Source organism: Patiria miniata, unplaced genomic scaffold (assembly GCF_015706575.1).
Source record: "Patiria miniata isolate m_02_andy unplaced genomic scaffold, ASM1570657v1 HiC_scaffold_20, whole genome shotgun sequence".
Lineage (NCBI taxonomy): Eukaryota > Metazoa > Echinodermata > Asteroidea > Valvatida > Asterinidae > Patiria > Patiria miniata.
The window spans coordinates 21,432,386-21,455,436 of NW_024037059.1; the positions used below are offsets into that span (position 1 = coordinate 21,432,386).

General features: G+C 40.3%; 3 protein-coding genes across 3 annotated transcripts; all 3 read left to right on the forward strand.

The window, feature by feature from the left end:
- Positions 1–3,515, forward strand: LOC119727912 (zygote arrest protein 1-like). The gene is made up of 4 exons (XM_038199990.1): positions 1–65; positions 2,703–2,820; positions 3,168–3,230; positions 3,354–3,515. Exons 1-4 carry the CDS (start codon positions 1–3, stop codon positions 3,513–3,515), a joined length of 408 nt encoding a protein of 135 aa, XP_038055918.1.
- A 7,157-nt stretch (positions 3,516–10,672) lies between these two features.
- LOC119727164 (zygote arrest protein 1-like) lies at positions 10,673–13,386 on the forward strand. Its single transcript, XM_038199028.1, has 3 exons — positions 10,673–10,818; positions 11,194–11,311; positions 12,394–13,386. The coding sequence occupies exons 1-3, from the start codon at positions 10,709–10,711 to the stop codon at positions 12,640–12,642; spliced, it is 477 nt and encodes a 158-aa protein (XP_038054956.1). The 5' UTR covers positions 10,673–10,708; the 3' UTR covers positions 12,643–13,386.
- Positions 13,387–15,172: 1,786 nt separating this feature from the next.
- On the forward strand, positions 15,173–17,747 carry LOC119728809 (zygote arrest protein 1-like). The gene is made up of 3 exons (XM_038201209.1): positions 15,173–15,243; positions 15,614–15,732; positions 16,844–17,747. Exons 2-3 carry the CDS (start codon positions 15,637–15,639, stop codon positions 17,057–17,059), a joined length of 312 nt encoding a protein of 103 aa, XP_038057137.1. The 5' UTR covers positions 15,173–15,243; positions 15,614–15,636; the 3' UTR covers positions 17,060–17,747.
- Positions 17,748–23,051: the final 5,304 nt, after the last annotated feature.

Sequence of the window (23,051 nt, forward strand, 5' to 3'; positions counted from 1 at the left end):
ATGCAGCGTCTACTGTGGCTGAACAGCCCTATCCTGGAGTGGCAATCCTGCTGCAAACTTCACAGGTGTGTTCCCCAGTCCTGTGTTCCCAGGTCCCTTACCCTAACCCCATAATCCTTACCCTAACCCTATAAGGACTGGGAAACATGGGGACTGGGGAACATAGGATGGACCCCGTGTAGATGGATGGGTATGGGGTAGCGGCTGCTGTTTCCTTCCTGCGCTGTCTTTTGTCAGTGAGATGTGCCATGCGCTGCACCTCGGCACGCCTGGTGCGCTCCTGCATGGTCTGCTTCCAGCAACGCATAAAAAGATCAAAGGCCCGAGGCAAAAGGATTTTACCATCAATATGTAGCCACCCCACCCCACTTTGGATCCGCCCCTTTTTATGTTCCTCGCCACAGCAGTCAACAAATTGTTAAACTTCACCTTTACAGCCTAATTTTAATGGACTCGCTGAGCAGAAAATATAGTTCGACCAAGCGTATACATCTGCTCGTACCCAGTTATGACCAATGCACGACATTTTGGCTGGTAACCCGTTTACGCTAAGCAAAGATTTCCCATGTTTAACAAATGCATGTGTTATACATATGCATATTGTCATTTCCTCTTAAAACAACTGCATGATTCATTGCTATAATTTTGTCTACGCGGGACTTCCCCAAGCACGCAATCGCAGTCTTTGCACATCGCTGAATAATAATACGTGTGCGTCAGTTGTGCTTTGTTTTTATCACTGACATTTGTAGTTGTTAGTTTGTTTACTATCTAAACGGACGCCATCATTCTGAACTTGCTGTTGAAAAGACTGCGATTTCTACTAAAAAGGTAAAACTGTAATACCTAGAATTTGGCGAGTCGAGGCTTAACAATAATCACTTAATACGCTTTCATATAACTTTCATTAAGTCCATTGATAGTCCATAGAATAAGCCTCTGTTTTGATGACGTCACACTTTGTTTACGTGTGTGCTTTCCTATGGAGCTCAGTTGACCGTGGGCCCCCACTGGCTGTCTAGGAAAGTGCACATGTAAACAAAGTGTGACGTGATAAGTACAGAGGCTTTTTTGACGAGGTACATGTTGGTGGCAATAATAATAAAAATAATAAACCGTTCTTATAAAGCGCATTTTACACGGGGTCCCATAATGCGCTGAACTATTAAGAAAACACAAACATTATATATAACTTGCAGTGGACAGATGGGTTTTAAGATTAGCTTTGAAAGTGTCCAGGGTTGGAGCATCCTTGATGTGATTGGGTAGTTTGTTCCAGAGGGTCGGGGCTGCAGATGAAAACGCTCGCTGACCGTATGACCTTGTCGATGTTGAGGAGCAGGCGAGCAGGGATTGTGAGCTTGATCGAAGATTTCTACGAGGTTCGTATCTTTGGATTAATTGCTGGAGGTAAGTAGGTGTTTTTTGGCTTGGGCGTCGCCAGGATTTTTTCTAGAGGGGCCAAAAAAATTGTTGGCCAAAAATGCTTGCATTTCTCAACATATTCTCGATTTATCAGTTTTAGAGGGGGAAGGGACATTTTGCCCCCCGCCCAACTTATTAAATTTACACCACTTTGTCTTCGCGCCTCTTTTTCTTTTCTTTTTTCTCTTTTTTCTTCTTCTTCTTTTTTTTTTTTTTGCTTTTCCGGGGGGGGGGGGGGGCAAGTGCCCCCCCTTGCCCCCCCCCTCGCGACGCCCATATTTATTGGTGCTCCAGCTATCCAGGCGCGGTTTTAGAGCAAATATTTTTTTTTGGGGGGGGGGGCCTAGCAGGGTGGATCCAGACATTTTTTTCAGGGAGGCGTGCTGAAATGTAGACCGGTTATTTTCTCTGGACACTTAGGCCTCCGAAAATCAATAGGTTGGGGGAGAGGGGTTGGAGGATCTAGGAAGGGGCTCGTGCCATAGTTTCAATGGGGAGCGCTGATAAAATCCTACAATCAGGTACACTATATTAACGAAAAGTGTACCATTCTCACGACTATTTGGATTTACGTCGCATTCTTACATTTTGCTAGTGCAATTTTTTTTGATGGGATTGGGTTTTTTTTTGGGGGGGGGGGGGACTAGAGCCCCCTGGAACAATCCAATTGCTACAAAACGCGCTTTGAACGAAATGATGCTAATCGGAAAGAACATTTATATGTAGGATATAAACATCCACACAACTATACTTTAAAAACCAGGCATGTTTGTGTTATTCCTGTATTATGCATGCGAGATCGAAGTTCAGGGTCCACTTTTTGCGACCCCCAAAAGTCGGGCAGAGCATGGTGCTGTATACGTATGTTATAATAGACACACACACAGCGTGTAATCATACACTCAAAACGGCAGGAAAAACGTATTCGTACTCCGTCGTGTCCGATGTAAACAACCGGTTTTTTTTCTTCTTTTCTCAGGAACGGTAAGACATTAGGTTGGTTTTCTTTCAACCAGATGTTTGAAATAGAATAAGTAAAAAATCCAAGACGTGAACTTTTCGGGGATTTCAGGACGTAAAGCACCTTTTAATTAATTAGAAAACCAAAGGGATACAATATACATTCAAAGGTATGTATTCCTTCATCTAAGCAAAATATCCGTTGAATAAATAGACAATTAGGATCCTTGATCCTGCGTAACTTTCTGACGACCTTTATATCAGGGGAAAAAACATCAGGGGAGTGTTCCTTTAATTTTTCCTTTTTTAATCTGCAGGACGTTAAGACTGAAATCCAGGATGTCAGTTCGGCGACGATACGGCTTCTTCAAATGTCCAACATGCAATCGGCGGTGGGAGAGTGCACACGCCTGGTGCGACAGGGCCACGGATAAGGTAGGCAAATTTAAGGCCGAGAAAATCTTGTTCAAACGTTTTCCACGTTTTCTATGAATGCCACTATCTGCATGCTGTTGTAATAATGTTTTGGCCCAAACATTAAGTGGTTGTAAAAATGATCACCATTTTTTGGAAATCTGGGTGAAATTGGACACGATAGTTATCGGATGAAACACCCCCTCCCCCACTAATTCGAAAAAAGAAAACAAGAACACGAACTGATGTTTTCCTGATTAAAAAAAGCGTTGAGAAAAGGTTTAGAACTACGTCTGTCTGTGGCAGTTTATAGTCAGTAAACTTCTTTCTATACATAATTATATGATTTGATCTGTTTTATTTTCCAGCCTTCGTCTGGCCAGCAGTGCAAGAATGCAGGTTGTCCCAGGGATTACATCAAACCGTACAAGGTGGAGCCGCTGAGATGCCCGAGATGTGGGTCCAACGACGGCTGTCTTTGCTACCTTAATGATGGCGATGATGATGATGATGATGATGATGATGATGATGATGATGATGATGATGGGGATGAGGATGATGACGATGACGATGGGGATGACAGTGACGGGGATGACGATGACGATGGGGATGATGACGATGATGATGATGGCAAACGTCACAACAACCCGGAGAGGCCCCACCTGAGCGACCTGTGTGAGATGTGCCAGAAAGGGGATGCCTGCAAGCTTCGTTGAGACAGCGGCAGCGGCTTGGTTTACAGCCCATTTCAGCCCATTTCAGCCCATATGGCTTAAATAAAGTGACAACTTGCAATTCAGCTATAGAAAAAAAATTGAAAATTCAAGCACTTTGACTTTTTAGCAGTGCAAAGCCAAAATAAAGGATAATGACGGTAGTTTTTGTTTTCTACTCTACAAGTATTTTCCGCCGGAAGAAAGCAAATTAACATGAATACGCAAAATGTTACATAAGATTTCAAAAAGGAAAAAGACTTAACCCAAGAGGAGAGAGGACTGAAATCAACAATTTACCTAATTATTACTCCATCCATTTATAACTAATCTTTCTTCTATTGTATACACAGTGCGGCCTATTTCCAGACAACGAAAAATAATGCACGTTTCCTGCTACTCTGACGGTCATAATGCCACACAAAAAAAAACCACATTACTATAATTATATATCAATGCAGTAGACACACAAAATCATGGACTACACGTGAAGGAATGATTTTGCTCGACGTATGTAGCCGCGAAAATAGAAATCAGCAAGGAATTAAAGGTATAGTCCATCGTTTGTAATTTGTGCATTTTGTTCGTTTGAAGCAACAAAAGTGCTCAAAATCTAAAGAAGCGTACTGAACGACTAACCTGATGAAGTTTCAGCTCAGCTTCAGCTGCTTATTCCAAGAAAAACAGCATTCTAGGATCTCGATTTCAGATCAAAAGTTGCTGAATCATGTTTTAAATTGGGCCTGAATTCAGCGTCCGAGACACGTTCTCGCTCGCCTACTGCAGCTACGCGATGTCGCGCACCGATCCGACGAATTATAGCAACCTTGCGCGCGTGTGCGTCGTGTCAACGCTTGCGCGCGCTTCGCCGAATTAAAAAAAACGAACTACTAATTTAAATTTCCTACGGTGCGTCTTAAGAAGCATCGTTGCAAAGACCTTCTTTAGTTGATTTCTTCAATATGACAGCTTGTCAGAAAGAATAATTTCACAGGGAGTTTAGTCCCCTTACTAACTTTCAACCAAGAATGTTTTCCAACAATAATTACACCAGTTACTTTTCGGATAGCTGCAAATGATGGACTGTAGCTTTAAGTTGCTTTTCTCGACATGTTCGTAATCATGTATCACAATGTAATTGAATTTTAATAATGACATGCTTACACCAGGTGTGTATATAATCTATGGAAAAAAATCCATAACATTGCATTTTTGTTTGAATATTTTTTTAGTCATGAAATTATATTATGTACACGAACATTATGCATAATCATATTCCATTAAAGCATAATTAAAAAATGAGAGCATGCATGAAAATGAAGAATATTGACTTTTACTAGGCCTATTTGTTTTCACTTTTTCAATTTTATCTTGTTATCCTGTTTAAAAATGTTGCCGTAGACAATCATTTTTATACAAATAAAGTAGTTGTTTTACGCTTGTACTTGCAATAAGCTAAAACAGAGATAGGCAATTGATGATTGTGTGTGTATATACATGGGCGTCGCCAGGATTTTTTTCTAGAGGGGGGCAAAGCACAATATTTCCCAAAATCCTTGTACTTTCTCCAGCATATTCTCAATTTATCATTTTTGCCAGGGGGGGGGGGGGGGGGGGGGGGGTACATTTGCCCACCCAAACCCCATTCACACCCCTGCAGACGCCCATGTTGTTATGTACATTAAATTAACAGCAATATGACTTCGCAATTCTTTTTTTCCCTTCTTTTTTCCCCTCCTTTTTTTTTGGGGGGGGGGGGGGCAGGGGAGGCGTTGCTTTTCGGGAGAGCTCCTCCTTGCCCCCCCCCCCTTGCGACGCCCATTGTGTATATCTTTTGTGTGCATTGGAGCTATAGAAATACCGTGTCTGTGTAGTAAAAACAAAATATGAAGAAAAAAACACTGCTGATGCATCAATATTGCGTATAGTTTCACAACTGAATTTAATCTGATAGTAGTGTGGTTACGAATAGCTGTGCTCGTATTGTGAAATGTTTCCGATGAAGATGTATGTAGGGCATACATGGTATAGATAACGACTATACTCCACTATGGAGGGATGTACTCACCGGAGAAAAAGAAGAAGAAGTAGATCGATTAAGCATTAATATAATAGTTGAAGCTGTAAAAACTCAGATAAACCAAGCTGGAATGGTTGAAAACATTGCAGCGTGCATGTATTTATACAACAGCAATACATATAGTGTGGGTGTTTTTTTTTTTTTAAAGAAGTAGCAAGACAGTGGCATTGTATGAACTAAAAATTGGCACACGGCACAACCGGGGAAACCCCCAAAGCATGTACTATGACTTTACGCAACAATTTCTGACATCAGCGGCATGGTATGCAAAATGTTTATAAGAGATATGATGTTAGAATTCCCCACCAGAAAGAAATAAGGCTCAGAATATTGGATTACCTCATCAGCTAGTTTCTGATAGAATTCTTGTGTCCTTTACAGCGAGACACTTTACACTATCACATCCCTCCGTACAGTATTAGAAAAATGGATAAAGTTGGAAATATATTATAGAAATTCCTGCCACAATGCATTGCAACGATGATGTCAAGAAACTCTAAACCTATACGATTGGTATTAATAAGGGAATAAATGTGTGCTCCGGAGGTTTTTATCACTCTGTTTAATACCACTTAGAGTCTGGGTGCTGATAATTACCCGAGCCGGAGGCGAGGGTAATTATCAGCACCCAGACTCTAAGTGGTATTAAACAGAGTGATAAATACCGACGGAGTACATATTTATTCCCATTCATAAATACCTTTTCGGTAAAAAAAAATCATATAATTCATTCAAAACATCCCGATTTTGTTCAATTCACTTTATGCTTTTTGAATCATCCCTCCTGCAAAATAATGGAGTGTTCAGCTGGCGAGTAAGATGAAAACAACCCTTTTATGGAGATTGACGCGCGCGTATCATGTTCTATGCGATGTCGCGCAGAACGCACCTGGCGCGTTGCGTTTTGAATTTAGAACTATAAAATTCTAACTCCCTGGTAGTGTTGCGCATGCCTACGTGAGGATTGTGAACGTTCAACCAATGAAACGATAAGAGGCACTGGATTTTTAGGAGTCCACATTTTATTGTGACACTGGAAAAGTGTTTAAGACCAGCTAGCCATGTCTTTATCATCCGTTTAATACCGGCCACGTGACGGGCTCTCCACCAATAGGAATGGCTAAACTGTCTGAGGTATTTATGAATTGTATATATAGGCATGAGTTGCAAAATACTCATATAATTGTACATAATTATTTTAATATTGTCGAATAAAAAGATGCACAATATAAACTCGTTATCGTGTCTTGGGTAGTATCATATCATTGGTCTGGAACAGTCACGTGACAAGTAGTATGGGTTTGAGAAAGCATTCATATCTGGCAGGATGATTATAGAAAGCTGTCATAAATTAAAGATTACACCGCGATAATTTAGTTGCTTTCTTGCTGTGCAAGTCACAATTTCTTTAATCTCTTTAACTTATGATGGCACGATATGATAAAACCTAATGGGGACTGCACCGTGATGTCTTGTACACCATGATCAATAACACATATAGCTCATGACGCGTGAAAACATTTTTTCAAGAGAGGGCGTGGTTGATGTGACGTGTCTACGGTGGCTGATTTCCGCCAAGAATACATTTTTTTATTTATTACGGCGTTATAACGCCATAAATTATCGCGTTATAACGCCGTATTATCGCGTTATAACGCGCTATTATCGCATTATAACGCGCTATTATCGCGATATAACGCGCTATATAGCGTTATAACGCCCTAATTTACCGCGTTATAACGCCCTAATTTATCGCGTTATAACGCGCTATTATCGCGTTATAACGCCCTAATTTATCGCGTTATAACGCGCTATTATCGCGTTATAACGCGCTATTATCGCGTTATAACGCCGTAATTTATCGCGTTATAACGCGCTATTGCGGCGCCATAATTTTACAGTACACGCATCCATTTTACTTCAGTGCATGTAGGCGTGCATTGTTTGCCCGCTTTCGGATCCATTTGCACATTATACACCATCCGTGTAGATATATCCAAAAAAACATTTGAGTTTCTCAACCATGACAACCACGAGATCAAAACTCCTTGCCTCTACCTCTTACCGAAAGTTCACAAATTAAAAGAATCACCCAAAGAAACGCGGTTTGTGGGGAGGCCTATTATTAGTGGTTGCGGAGGTCCGACTCAATCAAGGCAATTTCAAAATACATAGACTATTTTCTGCTTCCGATTTTCAAACAACAAAGCACATATACACGCGATTCCGGGCATGTGCTTGAAAAACTAAACAACGTGACATTGAAGCAGGATAGCCTATTGATCACATTGGATATTGTGTCCATGTATACGAATTGCCCACAAGATGAGGCAATTGAATCAGTCTGCGATGCACTTGAAGTTGCCGATAACAGTCTGTACGCAATACCCAAACCTACAAGAGAACACGCTCGCTGTCTCCTGGAACTTATCATGCATCGAAACATATTTGAATTCAATGGAAAGTTCTTCAGACAGAAAATTGGCGTGGCTATGGGAAGCGAATGCAGTCCAGAAATATGCGATATAACCCTGTTCAAATATGAACAAGAAATTATTCTCCCACACAATCCTTCAATTGTGAGTTACATGAGATACAGGGACGACGTCTTAATAATATTTAACGGTAACGAAGACCAAGCCGGTGACCTCGTCCAAACTCTAAACCAAATTCATCCCACGCTCAAGTTCACGTCAGAGATTTCAAACAGTCAAGTCACCTTCCTCGACCTCGTCATCTACAAAGGCGAACGGTTCAAAAAAGAAGGGAAACTGGATACTCGAGTAGCAACCAAAAAAACTGATACCTTTCAGTATCTTGCTCGAGATTCAGCCCACCCTGAGTCAGTGTTTGGCGGTTTGATTAAGGGAGAAATAATGAGATATGACCGTATATGCACACACTCAAAAGAATTTGAGGAGAAGGATGAATTCTTCAAAGACAAACTACAAAAACGCGGATACAACCAAGAAGATTTAGCCCTTCTTCCCCAAAAAGGCGAAACTCGCGTGAATCTAAAAAGCGTGTAAAAACCGAAAAGAATATCCCGCTGGTCTTTGTTTTACCCTACAACCCACAAATTAAACACCCAGCTCTTAAGCAGGCCCTTCTGAAACACTGGAATCTGATCAGCGATAATGATTTTCTCAGTGCACTCTTTGCGACCCAACCCATCCTGGCATACAAACGACAAAAAAACATAAAAGATGGCCTGGTCCGATCAAGGATTAACCCATCTCCACCATCCAACCAAGAAAAAAACTTGGATGAGGAGAACGTTCAAATCCTTTTGGAACTTCTTGAAGAACAGAACTAACATAATGGTCATTTAGGCATGGATTTCGAAATAAAAATAAAAAATAAGGAATCCACTTAGTCTGATCATTACAAGAAAAGCTAACGCGTAAAATATTCTTTACCATCATTAGCAATAAAGTAAATACGTACAAAAGAATTAAACAAAGGGTGACTGATGAAGTGCGTAAAAAGGGCACAGAAAATATGCACTGTTTCCCCCGACACACAAAAAAGAAAAACAGGTGGGACGGCATATTATCACCGGTATAAATCAAAACATTAAGTGAACTAGAAACAAAAACCACATGTACACAAACCAGTCCCTGCGTCGCCTAAACACCGGATGAGTTTTTTTTTAAACTCCCGCTCTCCGGTTATCACCAATCTAATGGGCCCGCTATGTGTTGACAAGTTATAACCCACCCATCACCGCAACCCAGCAGTGGAACTGATTTTACTCCCTATATGCGTATTGAATTTCCAAAAAAGGGAAAAAAACCTAAAAAAAATACGCTCTAGGCAGTTTAGTCATATAACTACACAGGTATTCATACCAGTGCTTGTAAGTCTTAAATAAACGAAAATCTTCCCTAGCTGGTTGCAAACACAATGTTTTCAAAAAGATTCATCAGCTCGCAGAGCCCCTCGTACTCCAATGTTATCATACATCCCATAAAAAGAAAAGAATGAGGAACGGCCCTGCTGATGCTGATAGCAAATCCCATCCCCCTCCCATGTTTTAAACCCTAATTCACGGCGGCAACTTTCTTGGAATGACCTTGGAACTTTCCAACAAGTTATTAATATCAACAGATTATTCCCTGAATTTTGCTTGCACAAAACCGGTTCTTCCTTGCTATTTTACTAGCCAGAAAACCACTTCTTTTTAAGAAAACACAAGTCTGATAAAAACTTAAATGCATGGTGGCGGCCAAACTCCATTCCATTTAACTTAAAATGTAGTGGCGACATGTATGATTACGCCCCTTCCTACTAAACTCAAAATACGAGGTTCCCGTTCAGAATCACTTAAACAGTACAATGTAAGGACGATAATAGCGCGTTATAACGCGATAAATTAGGGCGTTATAACGCGATAAATTAGGGCGTTATAACGCGATAAATTAGGGCGTTATAGCGCGATAAATTAGCGCGTTATAACGCGATAATAGCGCGTTATAACGCGATAATACGGCGTTATAACGCGATAAATTAGGGCGTTATAACGCGATAAATTAGGGCGTTATAACGCGATAAATTAGGGCGTTATAACGCGATAAATTAGCGCGTTATAACGCGATAATAGCGCGTTATAACGCGATAATACGGCGTTATAACGCGATAAAATTATTTATCGCGTTATAACGCCGTAATAAAAAAAAAATGTATTCTTGGCGGAAATCAGCCACCGTACTGACGTTATATTCAGGGAAGTTTCAAATGGAAATTTGGGATTTTTCCATTATGCAACTTTAGTCATTAGGAGGGGGAGATTATAACCAACCCACCCCCCTTGGATCCGCCCCTTTTACGTTCCTCATCACATCAATCAACAAATTAATATTTATGAGCCTATAATGATGGACCCGCTAAGCACAAATCATAGTTCGGCCAAGCGTATAAACCCGCTGGTACCCAGTTATGATTAGAGCACGACATTTTGGCTGGTAACCCGTATCTGTTTTGCAAATGCCTGTGTTATGTTATGCAGGTATAAATAACATGTGCAGCTATAAATAACATATGATTCATCGCATTTTTCTGCGCGGGTTTTCCCCAAGCACGCAATCGCGATCTTTGCACATCGCTGGTTAATTTTATGCGTATGCATCTGGTGCTTTTTGATCACCCATTCTTATTGTTGCTGGTTTGTCTACTCAACGGACACCATCATTTTGAAGTTGCTCGGAAAAGACTACGATTACTAAGGTAAAACTGGAATATGCGGGGTAGAATTTGGCTGATTAGGCCTCAACGCTATATAAAGCTCTATCGGCCACAATGTTTACCTTCCTAATGCTAATTTTTATCAGTGTTACTTCAGTTCAAGCAGCTATTTCCAAATCTTACTGAAACAGTCGCGTAGCTATATATATATTTATTTAAATCCAAGGAAAGGGCATATCTGATGGTGTACAAAACTAATTCCAACAGTTGCAAGTACTTCTCTCTTCACACTAATTACTATTATTTAAAGTGTTAAGGGCTTACAAACATGACCCGCATAACTGTGTAACGACTTGTATTAGAAAAACCATCAGTGATGTGTTCCCTATTTAACGATATTATTTTTTTCATATGCAGGACGTTAAGAGAAAAATCCAGGATGTCAACTCAGCGACGATACGGCTACTATAGATGTCCAACATGCAACCGAGGATGGGAGAGTGCACAAACCTGGTGCTACAAGAGCACGGATGAGGTAGCCAATAGCCGAGGAAAACTTATTCAAACATAATATAGAACGTGCAAGACACGCTATTTCACGTTCATGTACAGTACATGTGTATGGGCACTCAGTCTAGTTACGGGCTCCTGTGTCATTTGATGCACGATATGTGATTGTCTTTATACCGAATGGTAATGTGCATGATTGATTGACCGGACAATCACATTGAGATAAATTGTTATCATTTTATTATGATCATCAAACTGAAAGAAATTGTAACTTGTTTAACATTGCTTTGCAAAAAATCTTTATCTCCGAACAATCCCACTACTATAGGGGGAAAAACAGGCCGTCGTACATTTTGATGCTCTAACTACTAGGGCAGATAGCTATAGGGGAAATATTTGGGGCAACTGTGCCTTTGATGATACAAGCATGACGTGTACATAGAGTATGCCATGAGAAACATATTTGGCTATTGGGCCATTGCAGATTAGTTCTGTGAAAAAAATATAGGTATCATATATTTTCAAAATGGCTGCCATTGCTTGTTATTCTAAATATTTTTTTCAGAGGAAAAATCTCCGATGCCCTGTAGCCATATATCTTTCTCATGAAATACTCTGACTACGGTGCCAAATGCCATGCTTGTATCATCAAAGGCACATAATCCCGTCACATGTCTGTCGTACTAGACCTGTGTGATGCTGCAGTAAAATCCGGCCGAATTAGGGTCCACTTGCAATAAGGCGCTCTAAATCATGCCACGATATGCATGCTATACAGAGTTTTGGCCCATACATTTTGAATGTATGAAAAGCTCTTTTTATGGAAATCTGGGTGAAATTGGACCCGAAAGTCATCGAATGAAACACACCCCCCCCCCCTCCCCATTCGAGATAAAAAAAAAAAAAAACAACGATCGGATGTTAACTATTTGGGACTTGTGTTTTTCTTGGTTTTTTAATAATGGTTGATAAAAGGTTTAGTACCGGTACTACTTTTGTCTGTGGCAGTTTATTTACTAGTCGGAAACTTCTTTCTGTACATGGTGAGTTTAACGATTCTCGTGAATGATGATTCTGTGCTGTGACTTGATCTGTTTTATTTTCCAGCCTTCGTCTGGCCAGCAGTGCCAGAATGCAGACTGTCCAAGGGATTACATCAAACCGTACAAGGTGGAGAAGCTGAGATGCCCGAAATGTCAGTCCAACACCGGCTGCATTTGCCACCTTGTTGACGATGATAGTGATGAATATGGTTATGGTTATGATTACGACGAGCGTCACAACGACCCAGCCAAGGCCCACCGAAGCGACTTGTGTGAGCGGTGCAGCAAAGGTCAGGCCTGCAAGTTTCGTTGAGACAGCGGCATCGGCACCCAGAGATTTCAAACTATGTGGCTCAAATAGTGTGACAACTTGCAATTCAGTTGTAGACAAAAGATATATATCAAAATATTCAAGCACTTTAATTTTGAACAATGCACGACAAAAATAAATAAAGACGATGGTTGGTTTTGTTACCTACTCTTCAAGTATACACTTTCTGCCTAGAATAGCCAAATTAAGATGAATACGCAAATGCGATTTTTTTTTTAGAAATTGAGTGATTGTATTTTTATATATTTTTGTGCATTGGAGCTATGGAAATACCTATGAAGAAAAATTATATAATGCTGATGTATCCTATTGCGTATAGTTTTAATTCACTGAACTGAATTTAATCTGGTAGTAGTGTGGTTACGATTGTTCATGATGTAAAATGTTTACCATGAAGTTTTATTATACATGTATAAATCAGCGTGCAAGTCTTTATAGCATTTAGTTGTTTATGTATTCTGCGTTTCTTGTAAAAAAAAGTAGTCTGTGGCATCATAACTAAAAATAGCATATGAAGGAAAACCCCAAAGCGTGTAACTATATGATTTATGCAACAATTCTCGCATCAGTGACATAGGGTTTTAGAATTCCCCATCAGGAAAAAAGTAGTCTGTGGCATCATAACTAAAAATAGCATATGAAGGAAAACCCCAAAGCGTGTAACTATATGATTTATGCAACAATTCTCGCATCAGCGGCATAGGGTTTTAGAATTCCCCATCAGGGGGGAAAACAACAGATAAGAATATTGGATTACCTCATCAGCCAGTTTGTGATAGGATTTTTGTGTCCTTCAGCGAGATACTTTACTGATATCCCTAACACGTCCCTCCGTACCGAACAGATTAGAATAATTGATACAGTTGGAAAGATATTGTAGATATTTCTACCACTATGCTGATGATGTTAAGAAACTAAATCTATTTGTGTTCATTGTAGGCATGCACAGTATAGTTCTTTCGTTTGAGTAGCAAAATATATGCTGCGTTATTTATTTCAGTGGCAAATACTATTGTGCATAGTTTAATATTCTTGAATAAAAGACGGAAACTATAAGCTCGTTATCGTGTCTTCGGTATACCATTGGTCTGAAACGGTCACATGACAAATAGTATGGGTTTGAGATAGCATTCATATCTGGCGGGACGATTATAGAAAGCCCTCATAAATTAAAGGTTACACCGCGATAATTAAGATGATGAAGTCACAATTTCTTTAATCTCTTTAAACGTATGATGGCACGATATGATAACACTTAATGGTGACTGCATGGTGATGTCTTGTACACCATGATCAATAACACATGTGGCTCGTGACGCATGACCATATGCAGTAAACTGGCGGATCCATGATTTTTTTAAAGGGTGGCTAAAACAGTTTTCAAGAGGGGATGGTTGATGTGCCGATTAGTCTCAGTCAACGCATAAAACGATCAAAAGCCTGAGGCACTGACACAAGATTTACAGTATTGAGTGGTCAGGGAACTTTTAAAAGGAAATTTGGGATTTTACCATTTATGCAAATTAGCAGTCGGAGGGGGCGGTTATAGCCACACCACCCCACCCCCTTTGGATCCGCCCCTTTTATGTTCCTCGTACGATCGTCACACAGCAGTCAACAAATTGAAAAACTTCACCTTAATAGGCCTATGAGCCTAATTTGATGGACTCGCGGCTGAGCCAAAAATATAGTTCAGCCAAGCGTATAAACCCGTTGGTACCCAGTTATGACCAGTGCATGACATTTTGGCTGGTAACCCGTATCTGCTAAGCAAATATTTTCCATGTTTAGCAAATGCCCGTGTTATTCAGCTACATATTATCATTGCCTAGCAACTGCATGATTCATCGGTGTTTCTCTACGCGGGTTTTCCCCGAGCATGCAATCGCGATCTTTGCACATCGCTGAATAATGTATCATGCGTACGCAGCATTTCGCTCGTCCCTCGCCCTGCAAACAGGATGCTGGGATACGCTGATGAATTCACGCTCTGATTGGATTGATTTTGCATGACCTGTGACCTGCACGTCATCACGGCCATGGCTCTGCTTGGTTTGAAACGGCCGGTTTTTAGACTGATCCATTACTCTTTTATTCCCATTCATTAATGCTTTATTTCGTTGAAAAGCGTAAAATGTAAGAAAATCTGTAAAACGTATATATTTTGTAAATTTTCAATTCTCGTCACTTGCTCAGGCTCCGTTTCGAATTCACGATGGGTCAGATTGCATATAATGCGACGCTCACAATTTGTCCACATGGTCCACAATGAACAGAAATCACATCCGGTATGGAATGTGCGCATTTCTATGGGAAAGTTTTCGGATAGCATTTGCGTGCATTGGCTAACTGCGGTCTTAAACAGCTGCAGCCAGATGCTTTATACATAGGTCAAAGGCCACTTCCTTCACAAGATTCTGTGAAGCTCATCAGCGTATCCCAGCGCCCTGTTTGCAGGGCGGGGGTACCAGCGAAACGCAGCATCTGGTGCTTTTTATCCCACATTCGTAGTTGCTGGTTTGTCAACGGACACCATCACTTTGAAGTTGCTCTGGAAAAGACTACGATTTCTACTAAAGAAAGGTAAAACTCAATACCTAGAATTTGGCTAATTAAGCCTCACGCTATATAAAGTTATATAGCTGGCACAATGTATTTAGGGCTGACTTTTTTAATCGGTGTTACTTCAGTTCAAGGGGCTATTTGCAAAATCACTAAAACAGTCGCGTAGCTACATTTTTGAGAATTCAAGGAAAGGGCGGGTCTGATGATATACAAAAATATTTCCAACAGTTCCAAATACTTTCCTTTTTCATATTAATGAATACGATTAAAGTGTAATAATTAAGGGCTTACCGACATGAAAATCCGGGTAACGACTTAACGACGAATGTATTTTTAAAAAAAATCATAAGGACGTGGTCCCTATTAACGCTATTTTTTTAATCTGCAGGACGTTAAAGACTGGAATTCAGGATGTCAACTCGGCGACGATACGGCTACTTCAGTTGTCCAAAATGCAAGCGGGGCTGGGAGAGCGCACACGCCTGGTGCTATGAGGACACGGATGAGGTATAGCCGATGACGTTTTGTTCCAACATAGAAAAAAAAAAGGCAACTCTGAAACATTTGCCTTTTTTTTCAAAAACGTGATTGGTGAATGTTTATGTTTTGGGTATCAGATTAAAGCTGACAGCGTTTTCTTTCAAAAACTGAAGAAAAAAAATCATGAAAACAGCACATCGGGTTGCTGAGAACATGCCAGTTATGTAAAAGAAGGGGGATTTTTCATCCAGGGAATTGTTTTACTGTATGAGCAATCTTTCACTTTTGCAATTTCTTTAATATTTTGGCATATTTGTGATGCTGAAAAGGTTTAAAATAGGACTTTAAAGGATGAGATACCTGTTCAGGAGGGAAAATAACAAGTATTTGCATCAAATTCTTTGTACTCTTGTCATATTATGTGCAGTGCTGTTTGTAAGGATTAGGGCACACTGCGCTACATGCGTTTCATGCATAAGTGTAAATCCATTAACTGTGTTAATGTCATTGGAATGGACCAAGAAGGAGTTGTGTTACATTAGTGGCATTTTGCTCAGCAACAAAATGTGCTTTTTTTAATGCCTTTTAATCTGATACCCAAAACATACAAATGCACAGATCATGTTTTTGATCAAAAGGCAATTTATGTTTCAGGTTTGCATTTTTTTGGCGTCAGCCTGTAGTTACGGGCTTCTGTGTCATTTTGATGCACGGTATGTGATTGTCTTTATACCGAATGGTAGTGTGCATGATCGATTGACCCGACGTTGAGAATTTGTTTTTGATCATTTATGATAATCATCAAACTCGTCAAATTGAAATATTTTGAAAAAAAAGTATAACTTGATAAGCTTTACTTCACATAACTTCTTTATTTCCGAAATCCGAAGCTTTTTTTTCTAGAAATCTTGGTGAAATTGGGCCCGAATAGAATACCATCGGATGACCCCCCCCCCCCATTCGAAAAAAAATAGAACACGAACTGATGGTTAATTATTTGTGACTCGTACTTTTCCTGATTTTTTTTCAAACGGGTAGTTTATACGACTGTTGTCTGTGGCAGCTTTTTGCTACACATGGATTATTTTCACGATTCTTGTGAATGTTGATGTGTGACTCGATCTGTTTTATTTCACAGCCTTCTTCTGGCCAGCAGTGCCAGAATCCAGGCTGTCCCAAGGATTACATCAAACCTTACAAGGTGGAGCGTCTGAAATGTCCGAAATGTGGGTCCAACGACGGCTGCCTTTGCGACCATGATGATGACGATGAGCGTCACAACGACCCGGAGAAGCCCCACCGGAGTGACCTGTGTGAGCGCTGCAGCAAAGGGCAGACCTGCAAGTTTCGTTGAGACAGCGACAGCGCACCCAGATTTCAGCCTATGTGGCTTAAATAATGTGACAACTTGCAATTCAGCTTTAGGGGGAAAAAAGAAATTGATCAAACAAAAATTCAAGCACTTTGATTTCCTAGTAATGTACGACCAAAAGTAAAGGACGATCATGGTTGTGTTTGTTTTCTACTCTTTAATTTAGTATATTTCGCCTAGAGAAAACAAATTAAGATAAATACGCAAATATAACATGGCAAGACTTCCAAAAATAAATAAATCTAGACTGCAACTAACCCAAATGGAGAGATGACTTATTTTTGAAATCAACAATTGAAATATTTTATCCATTTTAACTGTTCTTGTTTCTCTTCCGTGGACAGTGTGGCCGTTTCATGCTACTCTGACAATCACCATGCCACAAAAATCCCCATTATTGTATACACCAATGCAGTGTGCAAACAAAATCATGAACTACACGTGGAGGAACAAATTTGTCCACGGTGTAGCCAGGCAAATAGCAAGGAACAAGGTATTGCCTTTCCCAACATGTTTACAATCATGTACCACCTGTAATTAACAAAGAACAAAATTATTTTGATAATGAAATGTTTACAGCAGGCACAAAATATTCATATACTAATCAATCCGTACCAATAAAGTGTTGTTCAAATCGTATTTAGTTATGAAACTATGCACGCTAACATTATGCATGATTATATTTCATTAAAAGATTTCAGTATTTGAAATACGAGAGTATGCATGAAAATAAAGCATATTGACAATAACTATTTGTTTCCACTTTTTCATTTTATCTTAGACAATTTGTAGAGACCTAGAAGATTCAAAGACCATATGCTTAGCAGCCATCTTAAAGGCATCTTTTGTTGTTTTTATTCCTAGACCCTAGGTCCTTAACCTTCTTTTGTTGTTTTTATTCCTAGACCCTAGGTCCTTATTAAACCTTCACCTTGGACTGATGGGTCTCCTATACCCTAGTATAGGTCCTTCACCTTCACCTTAGACTGATGGGTCTCCTATACCCTAGGTCCTTAACCTTCACCTTAGACTGATGGGTCTCCTATACCCTAGTATAGGTCCTTCACCTTCACCTTAGACTGATGGGTCTCCTATACCCTAGGTCCTTCACCTTCACCTTAGACTGATGGGTCTCCTATACCCTAGTATAGGTCCTTCACCTTCACCTTAGACTGATGGGTCTCCTATACCCTAGGTCCTTAACCTTCATCTTAGACTGATGGGTCTCCTATACCCTAGTATAGGTCCTTCACCTTCACCTTAGACTGATGGGTCTCCTATACCCTAGGTCCTTAACCTCCACCTTAGACTGATGGGTCTCCTATACCCTAGTATAGGTCCTTCACCTTCACCTTAGACTGATGGGTCTCCTATACCCTAGGTCCTTCACTTCACCTTAGACTGATGGGTCTCCTATACCCTAGTATAGGTCCTTCACCTTCACCTTAGACTGATGGGTCTCCTATACCCTAGGTCCTTAACCTTCACCTTAGACTGATGGGTCTCCTATACCCTAGTATAGGTCCTTCACCTTCACCTTAGACTGATGGGTCTCCTATACCCTAGGTCCTTAACCTTCACCTTAGACTGATGGGTCTCCTATACCCTAGTATAGGTCCTTCACCTTCACCTTAGACTGATGGGTCTCCTATACCCTAGTATAGGTCCTTCACCTTCACCTTATACTGATGGGTCTCCTATACCCTAGGTCCTTAACCTTCATCTTAGACTGATGGGTCTCCTATACCCTAGTATAGGTCCTTCACCTTCACCTTAGACTGATGGGTCTCCTATACCCTAGGTCCTTAACCTCCACCTTAGACTGATGGGTCTACTATACCCTAGGTCCTCCCTCTACTGAGACTGCAACCCTACTGTTCCACTTCAGTGGGCAGTAAGCTTGCTCTAGGATCCCAGCTACTTGGCATCCACACAGGATGCAACTTCACACTTCATCGCTTTTGCTTCTGCCACATAAGTGTTTACCTTCTTAGAGTTTAGGCATTTTCCTGAAGACGGTCAGAGCATACTGACCGGAACGTCGAGTTTATACCTCTGGTTCTTTTCAGAAACATTCTCTTAGTTGAGAAATTATTCGCACATGGTGTTTCCGCAAACCTTTCATTATTTAATTCAGTCGCAATGAACGCACAAAAGGTTCACTCGTGCACATCCCAGCAAAACAAAGGCATTGCCCTCTAAGATGGCTGCTACGCATAACGTCTATAGTTTTTCTCTCCGAGTCTGTACCTGTCTCACTGACTGACTGACTCCCCGACTGACACCTAATTAGACTGGCGAAGAGAGCCCGTCACCAATGAATGGGCTAAATCTTGCCCATTGTGTAAACTAGATGCCCGACAGGTGTTTTAGGGGAAGTTCTCATACAGGGTGAGTCAAAAACAAAACGAAACCCAAATGTCGGGACTATTGTTTAAGTAAAATTCTTCATGTAGCACTTTGTGAAAATCTAGGATATGAAAGCCGAATCCATAAGCTTTCTTTTAGTACACGAATCATTCAAATCACTCATGTATTTTTCAAGTTACGGAATTTTAAACACAACCACCGTTTTAAAGTTTTGTTCACGGATCACAAAAAAGGCGTGCGTTCTTTCAGCAAAACGAAAAACAATTCACACACACATCCCTATGTGATTTGTTTTCGTTTTGCTGAAAGAACATGGAACTTTTTTGTGATCCGTGGACAGAACCTGAAAACGGTGGTTGTGTTTAAAATTCCGTAACTCACTAAGTACGTGAGTGATTTGAATAATTGTTGTAATAAAAGAAAGCTTATTGATTGGGCTTTCATATTCTAGATTTGGAAAGTGCTACATGAAGAACTTCACTAAAACAATTGTCCCGACATTTGGGTTTCGTTTATTTTTACTCACCCTGTGGAAGGAAACCAAACTTTGTTCTGCCATGGGTCCGATTCAGGTTTTCCATATCCACTTATTCTCTTTTAATATCTGAAGATGCTACTTACATTTTCTGGGTATTTCCTGTTTCTTTTTTTTAGGGGGAGGGGTTATCGGGCTCTGATCGATGAGTTCAGTGTTTCGGGTCATCGCTGTTAGCAGCAAATTATTAATATTTTGAGCACACATTTTTGGCTTTGAAAACTTTAGATTGAGAAGTATTTGCCTATGTATATTTTTGATGTTCTTCAATGTATTATGATGATAGGTGACCATTATTTCAGTTTGGCACATACATACATGCATAAGGCTTTAAGCAGATATGTTTTCTTAATTTCCTATCAATTGACGATGCACCTGCATTCCGTCTTAGGTCATTTTTTTTTACGCCTCCGTCTCATATCGTGCTGGGTATACTTATGCGAAGCTTGAGCATGAGGCCGAAGCTGGAACGAAGCCGTGGTTTTAGAAATCTGGTTATGATGAAAGTTTGGTTTCGGGCAGGCAACATAGGTCTACGACGGTAATGAGCCATATCCTGCAGACTGGTGCTCTGTTTTATTCATGTTAAAATAAACCTACGTATAGGCTGTTTATGTTAATGTGATCCGCTACAACTTATGAAGTCTAGTGACAACATTCGCTTTAAAATTGTTAACAATTTTCTTCAATGTATTGTTCTTCGATGATGAATCAGCGATATGCTCTTGCGTACAGAATCACACTTTTCTTGCTGAGTGAAGGAAGGAATGCCTCTTCAAAATCCCGCTCCACTAAAAGGATAATTTCTTCGGAAAAAGAAGTAATCGGTAAGTGCCAAGTATAACATAAACACTGGATGATTATATGTTAACCTATATATCACGACATGCACGTTGTGTTTGAAAATACCGAAAGGGCATGTTATCAAAAGAAATTGTAATACACGTGTACATTCTTTAAGACAATTTTTTTTTATACGTTCATAATTTGGGACATTTAAACTGGGGACATTAGGGACGTCATAAACCGCGCCCACCCTCTCGACTAGATTATCGTACTGCCAGCTCACCACGCCTGCATGTAACCCTCCAGAGGGTGTTTACGCAGTATTGAGGCAGAAGGCGAAGAATATGACATGCGTGCAAATCCTTAAGTTGAGTATTTATTCTCAGTGTAAGAAAACAGTAGCAATAATCTCCAAACCAATTGAACCTTAATTAATTCATACACAGAGCGCAGGAGCAAGAAGAAATCAATCATTAGACCGATAACCAATCACGACCATCCGGAGCGAGGATTCGGCGGGGAGTGGGAGAGCTCGTGGGCCAATCATGTAGGTATTTTTCAGTAACAGTGTAAGGCTGGTTCCCACACCAAAATATTCTGACTATTATATGACAAATCGTAGGTCAGGTAGCCGTAACGGCTAAAAAATAAGCATGATGGCCCTTTTTCAAAGCTCGGCTTCATTTCTGGTTTAGTTTTTTCATTAAAAACGTGTAATGTTCCGATCAAATTTGAGATAAAAATCTCTTGCTTCATGTCATACAGTTCGATATTCCTATAAGAAAACAAGTTGACTGGTGCTGAGCTGGAATCCCCAAAGTCAGGGACCTGAATATCAGCAGGCAAAGCCGATATGGAGACGAATCCGAGTTTTGGAAAATTCCTAGGTAACCGTCTTCAGATTCTAAATACAATGTAGAACATTACGCAGTATGCAAAGCTCGCCCCTCATACGATACGGGATGAATTCCTCCCGTTTTAAGCACGTGCCATTGACGGCTACCTGACCTAAGCTTTGTCAGAAATATTCAGAATCTTTTGGTCTGGGAACCGAAGTATGATAGTGTTCGCTGCCACAATTAAGTACATGACTGTATTGCCAGGACATGTTTGTGTCCGGATGGCCCCGAAACACAATGACGTCATGCGTTGTTTAGATGTGCGCTTTTCTACATTATTGCTTGGTGGCTTTATGCAAATGTATAAAATCAATATTATGATCTTAAATACTCTTGGAAATTATTTCAACACTTTAACACCTCTTCAGCAAAAGAAACATCCCTTTGTATGGTTCTGTCGTAGAACTTGGCAAACGTACTTTGGGATGACCATCCTGCTGTCTTCAAAATATGATCAATGGGTACTAAGCTTTGCTTAGCTTGAGAAGTGCATGTAGTTGCTGCTCGTACGCTATGTGGTTTAATTGATCAGTATCAATTCCGGACTGCCTCATTACATCTTTAATCCATCTACTGATAGTTGATGTAGATACATTTGTATGGTTTAATATAGCTAATTAATAATTGCTCAACATCCCCTCGCAAAGGTTTGGTGCGAGCTAAATATTCTGTCAAAGTAACACATAGGCCTACACACAGTTGAATGTCTGGTGTGTAAGCCTTTAAGTTAATGGTTGGAATTACATACCCCGATCTGCTTTGCTTAAACAGTTGATAAAAATCAAATCTAAATCCAATGTCAGTTACTGTCATATTATTTCACAGGAATTTTACAGAAAATTGTACTGCATTTTAGACAAAAAGTTAGAGGATAATTTGGAGAGCTTTGTACACATACATTAATTGTTAAATTATGCCAGTTACAAATTAACAAGACTTTGAAGATTATGAAAATGGAGGGATTTTGATAAAAGTGATTTTTCCTAATCGAATATAAACGTTTCATTTATTGAAAACCGTAACTTAAACGGTTAAAGTGTTCAAAGCTTGTCGCTCGCTGATTCCCATCTGACTCTCCTCGTCCGCCTAGACTTGACCTGACTAGTACCCCCTATTGTGCTCCTCGGTGGCGACCGGCGACCTTCAATACGGCCACCGGATGGACTTTCCGTCATCGGAGTCCCACCGCCTATGCAGAACTCCCTCACGAACCTCCAACCGCATGGACCCACTGCGACCAATAGGTCTTGCAATGCATGCTGCTGATTGGTGAGAAATTGTCTTCCACTCAGGGCAACTTTTGCCCTATTCCTTCAACCTTATGAGCCAACTCACGGTGTCATCCTATAACTGTGCTTTTCTTAAAGCACCTTGTGACAGGGTT